Source organism: Aspergillus undulatus (assembly GCF_047715775.1).
Source record: "Aspergillus undulatus strain CBS 261.88 unplaced genomic scaffold BDV17scaffold_44, whole genome shotgun sequence".
Taxonomy (NCBI): Eukaryota; Fungi; Ascomycota; class Eurotiomycetes; order Eurotiales; family Aspergillaceae; genus Aspergillus; species Aspergillus undulatus.
Window position 1 is genome coordinate 27,238 of NW_027396648.1, and position 13,896 is coordinate 41,133.

The 13,896-nt window shown below is 52.7% G+C and overlaps 4 protein-coding genes across 4 annotated transcripts; all 4 read right to left on the bottom strand.

Moving 5' to 3' along the window:
• Nucleotides 1-589: 589 nt before the first annotated feature.
• On the bottom strand, nt 590-3,438 carry BDV17DRAFT_269882 (putative forkhead transcription factor Fkh1/2). The gene is made up of 2 exons (XM_073758610.1): nt 1,301-3,438; nt 590-1,228 (listed from the first exon to the last, which is right to left on the bottom strand). The coding sequence occupies exons 1-2, from the start codon at nt 2,773-2,775 to the stop codon at nt 1,153-1,155; spliced, it is 1,551 nt and encodes a 516-aa protein (XP_073613069.1). The 5' UTR covers nt 2,776-3,438; the 3' UTR covers nt 590-1,152.
• Nucleotides 3,439-4,742: 1,304 nt separating this feature from the next.
• Nucleotides 4,743-7,337, bottom strand: pacC (putative C2H2 transcription factor PacC). The gene is made up of 3 exons (XM_073754586.1): nt 6,916-7,337; nt 6,560-6,848; nt 4,743-6,507 (listed from the first exon to the last, which is right to left on the bottom strand). The coding sequence occupies exons 1-3, from the start codon at nt 7,210-7,212 to the stop codon at nt 5,111-5,113; spliced, it is 1,983 nt and encodes a 660-aa protein (XP_073613070.1). The 5' UTR covers nt 7,213-7,337; the 3' UTR covers nt 4,743-5,110.
• Nucleotides 7,338-9,572: 2,235 nt separating this feature from the next.
• BDV17DRAFT_293660 (uncharacterized protein) lies at nt 9,573-11,463 on the bottom strand (the record flags this gene model as incomplete). Its single annotated transcript, XM_073762667.1, has 3 exons — nt 9,573-10,821; nt 10,868-11,195; nt 11,262-11,463. The coding sequence occupies 3 exons, from the start codon at nt 11,461-11,463 to the stop codon at nt 9,573-9,575; spliced, it is 1,779 nt and encodes a 592-aa protein (XP_073613071.1).
• Nucleotides 11,464-11,822: 359 nt separating this feature from the next.
• BDV17DRAFT_293661 (cytochrome P450) lies at nt 11,823-13,199 on the bottom strand (the record flags this gene model as incomplete). Its single annotated transcript, XM_073762668.1, has 6 exons — nt 11,823-11,998; nt 12,055-12,244; nt 12,290-12,543; nt 12,605-12,756; nt 12,823-13,014; nt 13,060-13,199. 6 exons carry the CDS (start codon nt 13,197-13,199, stop codon nt 11,823-11,825), a joined length of 1,104 nt encoding a protein of 367 aa, XP_073613072.1.
• Between the last annotated feature and the right edge of the window lie 697 nt (nt 13,200-13,896).

Consider the following 13,896-nt stretch of genomic DNA (forward strand, 5'->3'; position numbering starts at 1 on the left):
GTACGGACTTCTTTGACTCGGTTTTCACCATCCGTGCCCGGCCCAACAGGGCCCATGTTGGCAAGTACGCGGCGATCTGTCCCGTTCAGAACGAAGCTGAAACCCGGGACCTGGAAGTACCGGTTGAGGACTATTATCTGCACAGTTCTCCTACTATTACCACCTTAAACTAACCATAAAGCCAGCCATGGAGTGGCCACTGCGTTGACCTGGCCTACCTACCTTACACCGAAGCAGCCCAGTGGTGCCTAATTGATATTTCCAATCCCGTCATGGCACCTGCACTCCCCTTCCGATCGGGACTTAAGAACTACAGCTACCGCTCAACTGCAGTCAAAAGGTGGGTTCCATTGGAATACTATGTGTATCGGTATCCTTCGTAGATTCTAGCCAGTCGAGTCGAGTCGAGTCGAGTCGAGTTGAGTTGATAATACTTAATAGTATACTGGGTATAGTATCAACAGTGCGGAATGTTCTAACTCCCGTGGACAGATAAGGAGCTCGAACCCGAAATGGGAGCCTGCCCTGGGAGGGCTAGGTCTGGGGCTAAACTTGAACTTGAGGCAGGGCCCGGGGAACATGTCCCACTCGGGCGAATCTACGGAGTAAATCTAGGGTTAGTCTCTCAGTTAAGGAGGTCCCAAGGAGGTAGGTAGGTAGGTAGGTATCTTGAGTAAGGTAGGCATAAATTTGATCTACACTCTGTGGAATGGAAGAGGTACGAAGTGCAAGTGCTTACACGTGTCCAACAATGAATTATATCTGCGCCGCCCAAGGCAAGGAAGGCAGGGCAAGGACCGAAAACACTGGACCCGACCACAACAAAACGGCAATCTCGTACCTAGGTTTCGCTTTGCTGGCGCGAGAGCGGGACGAGGGCGCCAACAGAATATGTAGAGTACACGTATATGGATGTCAACTTTACTTCATAGAAGGAACTAGGTAAACTCCATGCTAACACAACAAGAAGACCAAATCAACTCAATGCGCCATAACACCATCGGCCTCAAGCCGCCTAAACCAAACCAAAACCAAATGCTTCGTTATCATTGCCATTGCCGTTGCAGGGTGATCGTAACCAAATCGGACATATACAAGCAAAACACAGGCTAAACAGTTTACTCAGTACTGATACGGTACTCTCGCGGCGGGTCAAGTCGTCGCTGCACTCGCCCGCGGCGCAGCATTGTTTAGCTGGCGGTGGTATGATCCGATCGGTTGGAAGCCCCTGGTACAGAAGAATAACGTTAGTTAGTCTGCTTCGTGCTATAGATGTAAACATCAGTGGACAAGAGCTTACCTAGCCAGATCAAATCCCGCACTATCATCATCATCCTCCCCATCCTCGACATGATGATTTGCATGGCCATGGCCATGCCCAGGGTCACCTCTCTCATCCCCTCCTAGCCCATTCGTAGCCGGCCCATGTCCATGCCCTTGTCCATCCTCTTTTCGTGCACTCAACGGCCGACCACTCGCACTACCAACCCCGTTCGACGTTCCCGGTTTACTCGGGGAGACCAAATTTGGCGGCGGCGGAGAACTACTCGGGATGTTATCTAGTACATCGGCCTGATCGCCCATCTGTCCGCCCTTCAACGGCGACATGTCAGCGACTGGCCTTGCTGGCGTCGAACCGATATCTGCAAACTTCCAGAACTGCGCGGGTGAGCTCATGGGCATGAATTTTGACGGGACCTGTGCTGTACTCGGAGGCGGAAGACGGGGTTGGTGACGCTGTGGTGCGGGGGTTATCATTGACGAGGGGCCGTCGTCGTAGTAACTTGACGAAAGCACGGGTGGGGATCGGGTAGCGTTATCTGATAATCCATAGGCGCGGCTGAGGGCTGGTGTTTGTTTCGTTGCGGAGCGGTTGGGGAGGGGCGAGGGCTCGTCGTAGTCGCGGTGATGTGGGTTAGGAGGGCGGAGGGATGGGGGCTCGATGGCGCCGTTTCGGGTCGCGCGGGAGCCGCGCTCAGGTGTGTATGCCTCGACTGGCGCGACAGGGAACGAGCTGAAGCTGGGTGAGGAGACTAGGGGAGATTTCTTTCCGGCGGAAAAGACGGATTCCATTCCGCTGGCGGCTGCGGCGCGATGTGTGGAGGTGTCTTTGGTTGCTGGTGATGATGGCGCTGAGGATTGCGCGCCGCCCTTGCGGAGTTGTTTCTTCCAGTATTCGTCGCGGTGTTCTGGCGCGATTTGCCATTTCATGCCCTTTCCTGGCTCGTCTGTTCGACGAGGAACCTTTTGGAATGCTTTGTTTAGGGACAGATTATGTCGAATGGAATTCTGCCAGCCGCTTTGCGAGTGTCGGTAGAATGCGTACTTGTCCATGATCCAGTTGTAGATGTTGTTGAGGGTAAGCTTCTCCTCGTCGCTCGAGAAGATCGCCTGCGTAATGAGCGTCGCGTAGCTGTACGGCGGTTTCAGGTCCTTGGCCGCGTCCTTGCTATAATCAATCTCCTCTGTGCTCTCCATCATCATGCCTCGGTTATACAACGGCGACTGCTTGGCTGTTCGCGCTCCGATGGTGTCGGGCGAGCGCGGCGGTGGGGTGACTTGACGCTTGAGGAACTGCGGAGCGGGCGCGAGTTGAGGGGGACCTGTCGAGTTTGGAACTTCTTGTGTCTTGACAGCCGTGGGCGTTGGCTGAGGATGCGCATGGTGCGAAGCGTCAAATGCCGCGGGATCATCTTCACCGTTGGCCATCCGTTGCGCGCGCTCAATGAAGCTCGGGTGGATGTTCGCCTTGTCACCGGGTGTAACAAACATCATCGACGTGTTCGCAATCTCAATGATATCGCCACACGAGAGTACAGCATCGGTACCGCGTTTGAGGATCGCCTGATTCAACCGAACGCCATTACGGCCGTTGACGCGAATATGCCACGAGGCCGTCTCCTCGCCATCATAGAAAATCTCCGCGTGCAGGCGCGACACGAACTTACTCGGACCCAGGTCGACGTGAACCTCCGGCAGGGCCCGCGCGGCGATAGTAACAGGACTCGACTGTTGATCTAGCTTGGGCTCGCGATCAGGTTCGCGGCCGATATTGACATGGAGCGATTTGACGTAGTACGTCCAGTTCCGGCCGGCGATTTTCGCGTAAGCGCGAATACTCTGCTTGTTTTCAGTCTTCGCGTTTGAATGATCTCGACTAACGCGCAGTTCTTCACGGGCGACTTGGAGATATGAAATGACAAGGTCGACGAGATCTTGGTTTTCTGACAGTTCACGCTCGGGCGACGACCCATCCGCTTCATCCGCGGACTCGGCTTTCACGGGTCGTGTGAGTTGAGGGGAGGTTCGGGTATCGACCTATAGGCGTGTTAGAATTTTATTAGCTCGTGGAATAGTCAAAGACGCGATAGAAGTCCAGAGAAAAAAGCGTGCATGGACTCGAGACCGGAAACGCACCTTGCGCTTTTTGTTTGAAGGTCGCGTGGGCGATGAATCCGGCGCCTCTGCGTCTGAAGTTTCCTGGAGTTGGATTTCCTTGCGCCGCGCGCGCCGGCGGTTAGAAAGAGGCATAATCCGGTGTTGATAAATTTGCGTCGCCGGTCGTTGGTTCCGAGTTGTCGGTTTGTTTATATCTGCTCGATGATGGAGGAGGGTAAATTTCGCAGGCTCGTGGGTGCGCGTTGATCGGTGATCCGGGTTTAGCGGTGGACAGTAGTAATCACGACAGAGGGCGAAGTCGAGTTAGCGAAAAGAAAAGCGGCGACTGAGTAATGGATTTTGGACGAGCGACAACAAATGATGACCTAAAGAGGCCTCGGAGAGCAGCGAACCATGGAAGAAGAAATCGAGACGAAAAGGTTTGCCACTCGCGCAACGACGCGCACTGCGCACTGGCGCTTTAAGAATGAGGCCCAGCCACCGCGGGGAGGCCGGTAGTAGAGACGGAGTGGGTAGTGGTAGTGGGGTCAGAGTACAAGAGGCAGGAAACAAATAATAGAAACAGTTATTACTAGAGTAACTCTGCAAGAGTAAGCGGGTGTAAACAAAATGCAGCATCGAACCTGCAGAGAGGCGGAAGTAAAGTACAAGTCCATGCAGAGTCAAAGAAGTGACGTTGTTGTTCCTACCTTTACCGCGACCGCTCCAACGGAGAGTGTGGAGTTCCCACCACTCCAAGTTCGAGAGTTGACACCGATCGACAAGTTCAATGCTCTGCTTTGTCTTCTCAAGTCTTATCGCCGTTATTATACCCAGCCAGCCCTAATCAAGACTAGACTAGTCTTCTGCAGCCAGCAAATGAAAAGGGAACGGCACGATACCACGCTGCAGCAGGGCAAACTTGATGATGTTTTTCCGGATGCAGTCACTCAATCAACACCCACCCTGAAGACACCTCTAACCATCCACATCTGACCAAGGGGACTCGAGCAAATTCTCTCTCTGCAGCAGTAAATAAGCGCATCTTACCCACCGCCGCCCATGGAACAGAGCTTGACCTTCTGTTTGCGTCACTGCCATTCCCATCTGCGATATCCGCTGTCAAAGGATTCAGAAGCGCCCTGGAATGCTTCTAGCTTGTCTTCTCTATTCGTTCCTTGAATCTTGGACGGCACCGTAGCATTTTAGAGGTGTCCCAAACAAGCGCCCTGTTGAAAACGGCGTCAATAAACTTGTAGGGGACTGCCGAAGCTGTTGGAATTTGTTCTTGTATGGAGTCGCTATAAAGGTCATGTCTCTGCGTTAATTTGGCTAGATGTAGCGGCAGTGATCGCGGTACAATGGCTTCTCTAGAGACATTGGAAATAAGAATGGGCTTATTCCCAGGTTTCTTGAAGTTCAGTGGTTGGAAAATAGGATAGGAGAGCCTCTCGTCCCGAGGTCCCGACTAGGCACGCGCTTTCCTATATTGCTTTTCTACAACAGCATGTGTGAACAAAACTCTTGAAGAGTGAGGTGAATTTCCAATAATGGAGCGGATATAATAATAGGTACATCAAGGAAGATACAAATGATAGATAAATAGAAGGATCCAATAAATACAAGCGCAATCCAGTGAATTTATCGCAATAACCCCAGAACACCGGCCACAAACGAAAATCAAGCTACGATGAATGATCATGAACTGAAATGAATGTACTCAGTCCATCTGCTATTCTGTAGGCATTTTGGAATCACCATCTTCGTCCAACCCTCGCAGCGTAGGATACATGACATTACTCTCGCTGTCCGTCTTCATTGGCACCGTGCGCGGTGAGCGAGGGAGAGAAGAAGTCTCAACGCCCTCCATTTCCTCATCCGCTTTGTGAGTCTCTGAAGACTGCGAGGGGCTGCCCTGCTCCATCTCATCGTTGAACTCACCCTTCTCCAGGCGGTTCGCAATGTAGTTACGCAGGTACTCGATAAGTCGGACGTTCTCAACCCATTCGGACTGGACGTCTGACTGGTCCGCCACCTCGGTCGCGGCCTTGGCGGTCCGCATAACATCATCCTCGCTCGGCGGTCCCGAGTGCAGAGCGGGATCAATGAGACTGGAAGAGATCTGCTTGGGAGTTCGCTCGCCCGACTCTTTGTCATCGCTGGATGTGTCCATTGCCTCGGATGCTGCCCGAGAAACAGGGCGGGCCCGCTGCAATGTGCCTCCAGTGTACCTACGACGCTCGTCGTGGTCAAAGATGCCACCCAGGGTAGAGGGAGGGGCGGCACTTGACGCAGCTGGGTAGCCGGCGGCCATGCCGTCAGTTGCGGAAGGGAGACGAGGGTACATGCTGGAGCCGCTCTCATGAGGTGGCGAGACACGGTGAGCGGATGGCAAGGAAATCGGAGAGCGTCCCGAGGTGTACGATTGCGCACTTGAAGGAGGTGTCAATGCAGGAGTGCTGGCCGAGGGAGAGTGGGCAGAGGTGTTTGTGAGGATAGGGCCTGCAGTGTGGGCCGCGGCATGGGCGGGAGGAAGTTGGGTGGGAGGCGAGTGGCGGTAGCTCATGCTACCGTGAACATAGTGCGCACCGGGCTGAGCGACACCAGCCGCAGCGACGTTGTCGTCATTCTCGTATATCGTGTCTTGCATTTGCTGCAGGAACTGATCAATGTTGATCAAATCGCTCTTCGTGCGGACATTGCTCATGGGAGGAAGGTGGTAAGCTGGCGCTGGGTGAGGGCCACCACCGTAAGGGCCACCAGCAACAGCTACGGGGGCGGGCATTGGCTGGTACTCTGGCAGGGGTGCGGCCGACAGAACTGGTAGAGACAGGTTCTGTAAGCTGAGCAGACGCTGGCCAACGGCAGCGTAAGAGTTGGGGTCGAACTGGCGACGCTTGAGGTCACCGAAGAACTCGTTGAGCGCATCATATCCGCGCTTCTTGGACTCATAAGAGGCGTGACCGGGCTCGGGGCCAGTGTTCAAAGCGTAGTAGACGTTACCGTAAGACGGGTTTGATGGCTGAGGTGGGTGATGAGCCTGGTAATACTGGGGAGGTCCATGAGCATAGCCCTGGCTGGGAACGGGGTTCAGAGCAGGCTCAAAATAGTGTGCAGCAGCAGCGTAACCTAAGATTAAAATTAGTTTGCGACTAGCAACACATGTGAGACAAGGGCATACCCTTCGCGTTTTGTCCAAACATGATATCTGGGTTGCGAGAGCCAGGCTCTGGCGACCGTACCAACACAGAGTCATCAGCATGAGTCTTGACATGCTTCTTCAGATCCTGGGGACGCTTGAATGCCTTTCCACAGAAATCACACTTGTGCGGTTTCAGAGGAACGTGGACCCGGATATGAGAAGTGATGTGGTCGCGTTTCACGGTAGTAGTACGACAACTACCCCATTGGCAGGTCAGGTTGAGGTTGTTTGTGCTCTTTCGGCCAACATGGCGCTCGCAGACGTGTTCCTATACAGAGAATAAAATTAGCGATGTTGCTTAAATTTCCGGTGCGACCGGGCGATAACCAACTTACATATAGAGACTCTGGAGTAGGGAGCTTCTCGGAGCAGCCTTGCCACATGCAAGCAAGTTCCTCGACGGGACGAGATGCATTCGAGGCTGAGTTGGATGCAGGCGCCACAGGCGAGGTAGCAGCATTACCGTTGACTTGAGGACTAGCCACGGCAGCAGTGGCTGCAGCCGCCGTCGCGGTCACAGAGGGAGTCGCGACAGACGAGACCTGGGCAGCGGGCTGTTGTGTGGTGGGTTGCTCCTGGGCCGGCGGCGCGACCACAGGAGCGACCGCAGTCGAAGAGTCTTGTTCGGACATGGTGCCAAGAGAAATCTTGTGTTGCTTGGGAGCGGGAGTTCAGGCACTCAAGAGGGAATTCTGTCCAGAAAACAGAATCACAAACTCACGGCAACAGAGGCCGGTTCTTTGATGAGCAGAAATCCAAATGTTTGTATGGTGAGGCACGGTCGGTCGGACGATACAGAAAAGACGCGTGCCAAAGCAAGGATACAGGCTAGAAAAACCGGGGGAGCGAAAAGGAAGAAGGGAGAAGGGGACTGGGGGAAAGCTAAGTAATAAGACAGCAGGAAATAGGGGACGAGATAAAGGACGAGACAAGTCGGGGGTCTTGGGATGAAGAGGGGGGAAGGCTTGGGAGTGCGGACTGCGAAAGCCGAGAGTGCCCAGACGACCCGGGAGGGACAAGAGCGACAAGGCCGGCCAAGCTGGGTGGGGGGCAGTGCACAGGTGGCGTTACCGGTTGTCTCTCGGTAGCGACCTGAGCACGCTGATTGTTCTTATTTATGGAATGAATGTATGCAGTCAGTTCATTCAGAGTCCTCGAGTGAAGAAATGTAACCAACAAGATCAGGGAGTGTTTGCTTCACATAGCTATTACTCCGCTGACTCGAGACTTGGGCGTCAAGTTTCAGCTGCGAAATATGCTGGGCTGCGGCTGCGGACCACTTTGTTCGAATTGTCCACGGATGCGCCAACTCCCGTGGAAATAATACCGTAAATACACAAAATTACTTAGTCAGGCCGCAACAGCGTGGTATTTCCTCACGCTCCTTTCGCCCAATACTCTGCTCTCCTCTGGCTGGACCGTCCCAGTCCAGACTCACTGCACTGCCAGTGGACTGATCATGTTCCATAATTTCCCGTTTGCGTTAGGAAATCACGCATATTCTTGCAATTCTAGTTGGACCGAAGAATTCCCAGAGACCCAGGGTTGGCATCTCGTCTTCGCCACGGGCTCAATTCCAACGGCAAATTGGCAATCTTGGCGACAAGTCCGCTCCGGGATGTCTTGGTTGTCTCGGCTGCCCAGCAATGGAGGGGAGTGCCATGAGGTCCTCGCTTAGCCACATTCCCAGATATTTATGCTGCCTGCTCGTATTACCTTAGTCCTGGCTGGATGGCTCTGCCCTGTTTGGATGGGTGCAAATTTACGGCGCTTACTTTATAAGATCAAAATGTGTGCTTAGTCCACTTATTCACTCACCAGCCTCATCCAAAGCGCTGGGAAGCATTCCTTGGAATCTCCTGTTAGCGATTTCAGACTCCACGGGCAGTCTCCACGATCAGTAGTCCAAGTTTCGGAAAAAAGGAAGTCAAGTGACGGCTCTCTTGTCGCACTGCAGCCCCTGGATGTCGCTCTCAATACTTTGTTTTGGTAATGGTGGCATGCTTGGGGGCCAAATCACCGCTCAGATGCCCCGATGCAGCCACTGACAGGTCAGCCATGTGGTATCAAGCGTGTCTCAAGGCCATGTATATAACTTGTCGTCTAGTGTTCCCTCACAGTTCTCGAACATCACTTCACACCCTCGATGATATCGGCCAAGATATTCCTCCCCAAACCAGGACAAACCTGCAGAGTCGCGGGCTTATTACGTATTGCGACGGTTGAAATCGCGACAACGTGCTTCTGCCATGGAATCCTGCTGACGAGCGGACAAGGATGCCCGTCCGTCCTTGGGGCTTGGACTCTCAGCCTTACCGCCGAGTGCAAGATAAAGCGTGAGTGGTAGCATTAACCCATCATGACCACATGGCCGCAGGTGTGTCACACCCTGAGAAAGTTTCGGTTGGAATGGAGTTTGCAGATTCGTCGTTCACACGTTGAAAACATCTAGATTGGAAATATATATCGTTGTCGGCAGGTTTGAGGAAGCTGGAGGGATACTCCCGCATTTGAACGCCGTTGGATAAATCGGTAGAATACTGCAATATCCAAAAGAAGTAATGAGCATAGAATGCTTCTTGAATTGCTAGGAATCAAGTACTAGTAGAAATAAAGATTTTCAAACGGGATTACTTCAATGGCGAGAATTTTGGAGCAAGGCCGTGGCTGAGATGCAAGAAATTCGATACCACGAAGCAGAGGCCCCTCCCCGTTGCCTCCCCGTGCCTTCCCAACGCTGCGGCAGAAGTTATTTGACTACCGGTGCCGTCTTGGAGAAAGAGTCAATCGCAATAAGTTAATTCTCATTCATTCTGACTAGATGAAATGGATGCTGATAAAAAAGATATCATCCGAGTTGGATTTTCTCCTATGTGAACAAATAGGTAACGACTAAGTCTCAAATAAACCCCCGCCGCAACTTCCCCAGTGCCTGAATTCAGAGACTACCCATTAGAGACATTGCACTATGCAGTACTGTCTTGTAGCTCGCTCAAGCCTCTTCATTCGAGTCACTCAGATCGACACATATGTGAGGCCGGGCCTTAGCCGAGTCATTGCTGACTGGCTTCAATGGCGTCGAACTGTGGTCTGTGCCAATTCTGTCAGTGATCATCATGGCCACCAACACTTGCATTGTATAGCGCGCATCATTCCCCGCATTATGCAAGTTCCATCCAGTCATCCCCAGCTCCCCAACAATGGCCCCAAGCGACCGTGGCTCGGTCTCGCCGCGAATCATCTGAAAGCAAGTTGCGGTGTCAATATGGTCGTCAAACTTAGAAGCCCCGGCGGAGTCGTCTATGATGTGAATACCTGAAAGCCGGAGGTATTGGATGTCGGATTCAAGATTATGGCCCACGAGCACCAACGGACGGCGCTTCTTGTCAGGGCCGTCGAAGAAAGAAGGGGAGGCAAAGAAATCCTGCACCGATAGTGGAACATTATCAGCAGAGACCAATTCGCTAGCCCCAAATTCAAATTTATCGGGACAACCACGGACGTACAGCTGGTTGACATGGTGTTCGTACTCTTGCACGCGCAAATGACGAGACTGGATCTGAGCCTGCCAGTTTTCGCCCTTCGGTCCCGGTGCAACGCCAACAATGTCGCGGGTGTCAAGCGCTGAGATTCCCACTTCAGTGACTCGATTATGACAACGTTCATTAACCTCGACATCGACACTAATGAAGACAGGTTCTCTCCAGAACGGATAAGGAACAGGGCTGTCCGCCGCGAGACGTGGAGATTCGGGGTCAGGGACTTGGTCCCATTTGTAGTCGATCAGGTCGGACGAGTCTGCACGCAGACCAAGATAACATTGGGTCCGTTTAATGGTATCACGTATATCAATGTCATGCTGAATTCGGAGGCGTTGCTTCTTGGCTTTGAACTTGGATTTGGACTTCGACTTTGCCGCGGAGACGGCCGCTTCCATCATCTTCTCATAGGCCATGAACTGCTCGTCCATTTCACCTGGTCTGATTCTCTGAACATCTGTTTGTGGAATGGTCGCCTCCAAGCGGTCTTTGACAGTTCGGCTGTCTGTGTGGCCCAAGAAGGTGGGCTGAGGGAATCCATCACGATTGAACTTGAGCACGAAACCTTTCTCTTCATCTGGAGGAAGAGCGAGCGAGCATTGAAGAGCCTTGTTGATATCACGAAAGAACCTGCGGGCCTGAGTCGTAGGGACGAGTATGATGGGGCGTCCGCCGAGACGAGGAGTCGCATGGATGTAGTAGCTGTTGTGTTAGTATTTGGTGGGCCTGGTGGTCGAAGGGTACTTACAGGTCCCAAGGCCGCTCCCAGAATTGGCCCCTATCAAAGAATCCGCTTGCCACCTTTAGCATTAGATCTCCATGGATATGCTGGTACGGGAACTTGGACAAAGCAACCACGGGGCAGAACGTGTCATCGTGAGGACTAGGCGCGTCATGAGCTGGAACAACTGCGGGTGTTGTCCTGCCTTGCTCGGGGTTAGAGAGGCTAAGCTCGGCGAGCTTGTTGGCCGAAGACTCTGCGAGGGGAGCTGATGCCTCGGGCTGGGAAGCTGTTGTTGGCTCCGCCGGTTGAGGTTGGGGACGGAGGCGAGTGTTAATCCGAAGGATTGCTTCGTCTTGAGCAAACAGTAGCTGAAGACGTTCGGACGGGACCATAATGACGAAGATCACTCAGGAATGACCAGGTCCGCTAACCGAGGAAATGGAAAGGAAAGGGAAGAGGAGGAGGAGGAAGAAGAAGAAGAAGGTCGAGGCTGGAGGGAGGGAGTCGTGCCCTCCCACCTTGATACCTTTCAAGCAAACGGAGAACTCAAGAGTTGTAACACAACAAACGAGCTCCATTGCTTGCGTTATATACACAGACTCAGGCTTATTCTGAGACATGGTGAAGGATTGCTTGAATGGAAAAGTGAGCGAGTTTCAGAAGGAGGGTGATTCTAGTTAATCTCGGCTATTTGAGCGAGCAATGAGAGGGAAAATATGGTCAATGCCCAATTTATCTCAAGAATTGCTTCGCAACTACTGTACCATGAGTCGGTGAAGAATGCTGCGCAAGGTAAGTGAGGAACAGTCAAGATCTGCTTCAATTGTTGACTGAGAAAGAGACATGGGTTGACGTTGCTAGCGGGAGAAAGCTGAGCAGGTTGCAGTTCCTTAACAACACTGAAAGCCAACGGTCGCTGAGGCTCGCTCACTTGGTTCATCCCCGACCATCCCTCTCATCTCCCGAAATATCCACCAACTCAAACATCAACCTCAATCGCCTCCACTTCCTTTGCATCCCCCTCTTCCCAAGGAAATTCCACCTTGACAGCCCTAACCAGCTCCTCATGCTTCTTACTCCTCGCCTTAATCTCCAGCTTATAAGAAGCGGGGAAGGGTAGGATGCACACCAGATATTCGGCATAATCAAGAAACCCTTGGGGATGAGATAGCCCGCATAAACGTCATCCTGGGTGGTTGCATGTGGAATACCCATTGGGGCGACGGGATGCCAGCGCAGAATCTCCTTGACGACGGCGTCAATGTATGGCAGTCGTGGACTGTCGTCGAATGTGGGTAGCTTTGTCGTGCCGATGACCCGGTCAAGCTCCTCTTTGGCCTTGCTTTGCACATCCGGGTAAAGGGCGATGGCAAGGAAGAAGCATGATAGCGCTGAGACAGTCTACAGCATCTTAGCAGCGAGTAGTCTAGTTGGGGAGGTGCATACCGTGTCCACACCACCAGTATACAACGACCCAGCCGTCCATTTAATGACCTGCTCCTCCTCCGCCGTGAGAATCTTCCCCTTTCCCTGCGCCTCTTCGAGGATATTCGATAAGTATGAGTCCAGGTAATTTCCTGTCTTCGTCTGCTGCTGGACAAGCCGGTATGACTTCTCGATCGTGGTCAGCAGGCCCTTGTGCCATGCGGCTGCTGTGCGCTTGAAACCGGCGCCGGGGAACCAGGAGGGTACGTATTTTACTTGTTGCCTCTTAGCGAGATACTCAACCAGTGTACCTAAGGTAAAGCCCAAGCGACTCACAAAGCGGGATGGTATCAACCAAGAACGCCCCCGGCGTCCCAGCAACGGAGATATTGTCGATGAATTCATTCGCCAGTGCGACGAGCGGGTCATAGCCGTGCGGGTTGATATTGTACCCGTAGGCAATCTTCAGGATCACGGCGCCGGTTTCCCTACGCCCAGCCCGGTTAATATATGAAAGGTCGCTCCCAGACGCGAACATTGTTTCGGGCGCTCACGTTCGAATATGCTGAGCAATACCATCCGGCTTCCCAAGCACCTGGAAAAGAAACCGCCGCACCTCAACCTCCTGTAGCGCGTTGAATTGTGCGACAGTATTCTTCGGCCAGATTACGCAGTGCATGACTTTGCGATAGGCGCGGAAGGGATCAGTGTATGGCTGCATAGCAAGGATGTGCTCCCAGCCAACCCTATCCCGGTTACTATGCGTCTAGGGTAGGTATTATGTTCCATACATTTCACCGGCAAAGGTCATCCACGGCCGCGGAGAGTAGATATTTGAGCGTTTCTCCAGAAGGTCGAATGCGATGTGCGAGTCATTGAGGATGATAATTGTTTGACCGAAGATGGTGATCGAACTGATGGGCCCTGCCATGCCATTCTTATTTCAACTACCGTTTTTATTATTTTTTGCGATACTCTATCGCATCGCGATTGCTAACAATAAGAAAGGTTTACCATAACGATCCTTGAATGTAGCCCAGTGCACCCAGTCTTGTTGACCCGGCGCAGGGAGGCCCTGGAGGTTTCCGATGATGGGTTTTGGTTTAGGGCCTGGAGAGAGCGGTGTGCTTGATGTCTTTGGGGTGAGTGATCGCTTGAGTATATATAAGACGAGAAGGCCCAGAGGGGACACTCAGCAACGATGAAAAAGAAAATCCCATATGGTACCCGCAGTAAATTCCAATCTGACAGGCAGGCAAGAGAAAAACTGAAGACGTGATGCGCCATAGATATCAAGCCGCTGTCCGAAGGGGCAATCATAATACTGACCCGTGCGTTCGATTGAGCGTTCATGATTTGCTGGAAGCACGTTATACTCCATGACGGACTCCGGGCCGCGTCCACAGTGGAGTAGAGATGCACGTCGACTGCGCCGCAGCGAGCTCCCAAGCGAGGGGCTGTCAACGGCCGGGACACTGGGGCATATTTACCAACACGGCATGTTTAATTGGCTAATATAGCCTTAGGGCTTCGGGTATCTCCAACGCTGAGTCTTATTGTGAGGTGAGACCGAGCCTAGAATGGGTTCGGCTGTTGAAGGATTGGCCTAGTTTATGCCCCAGCCATTC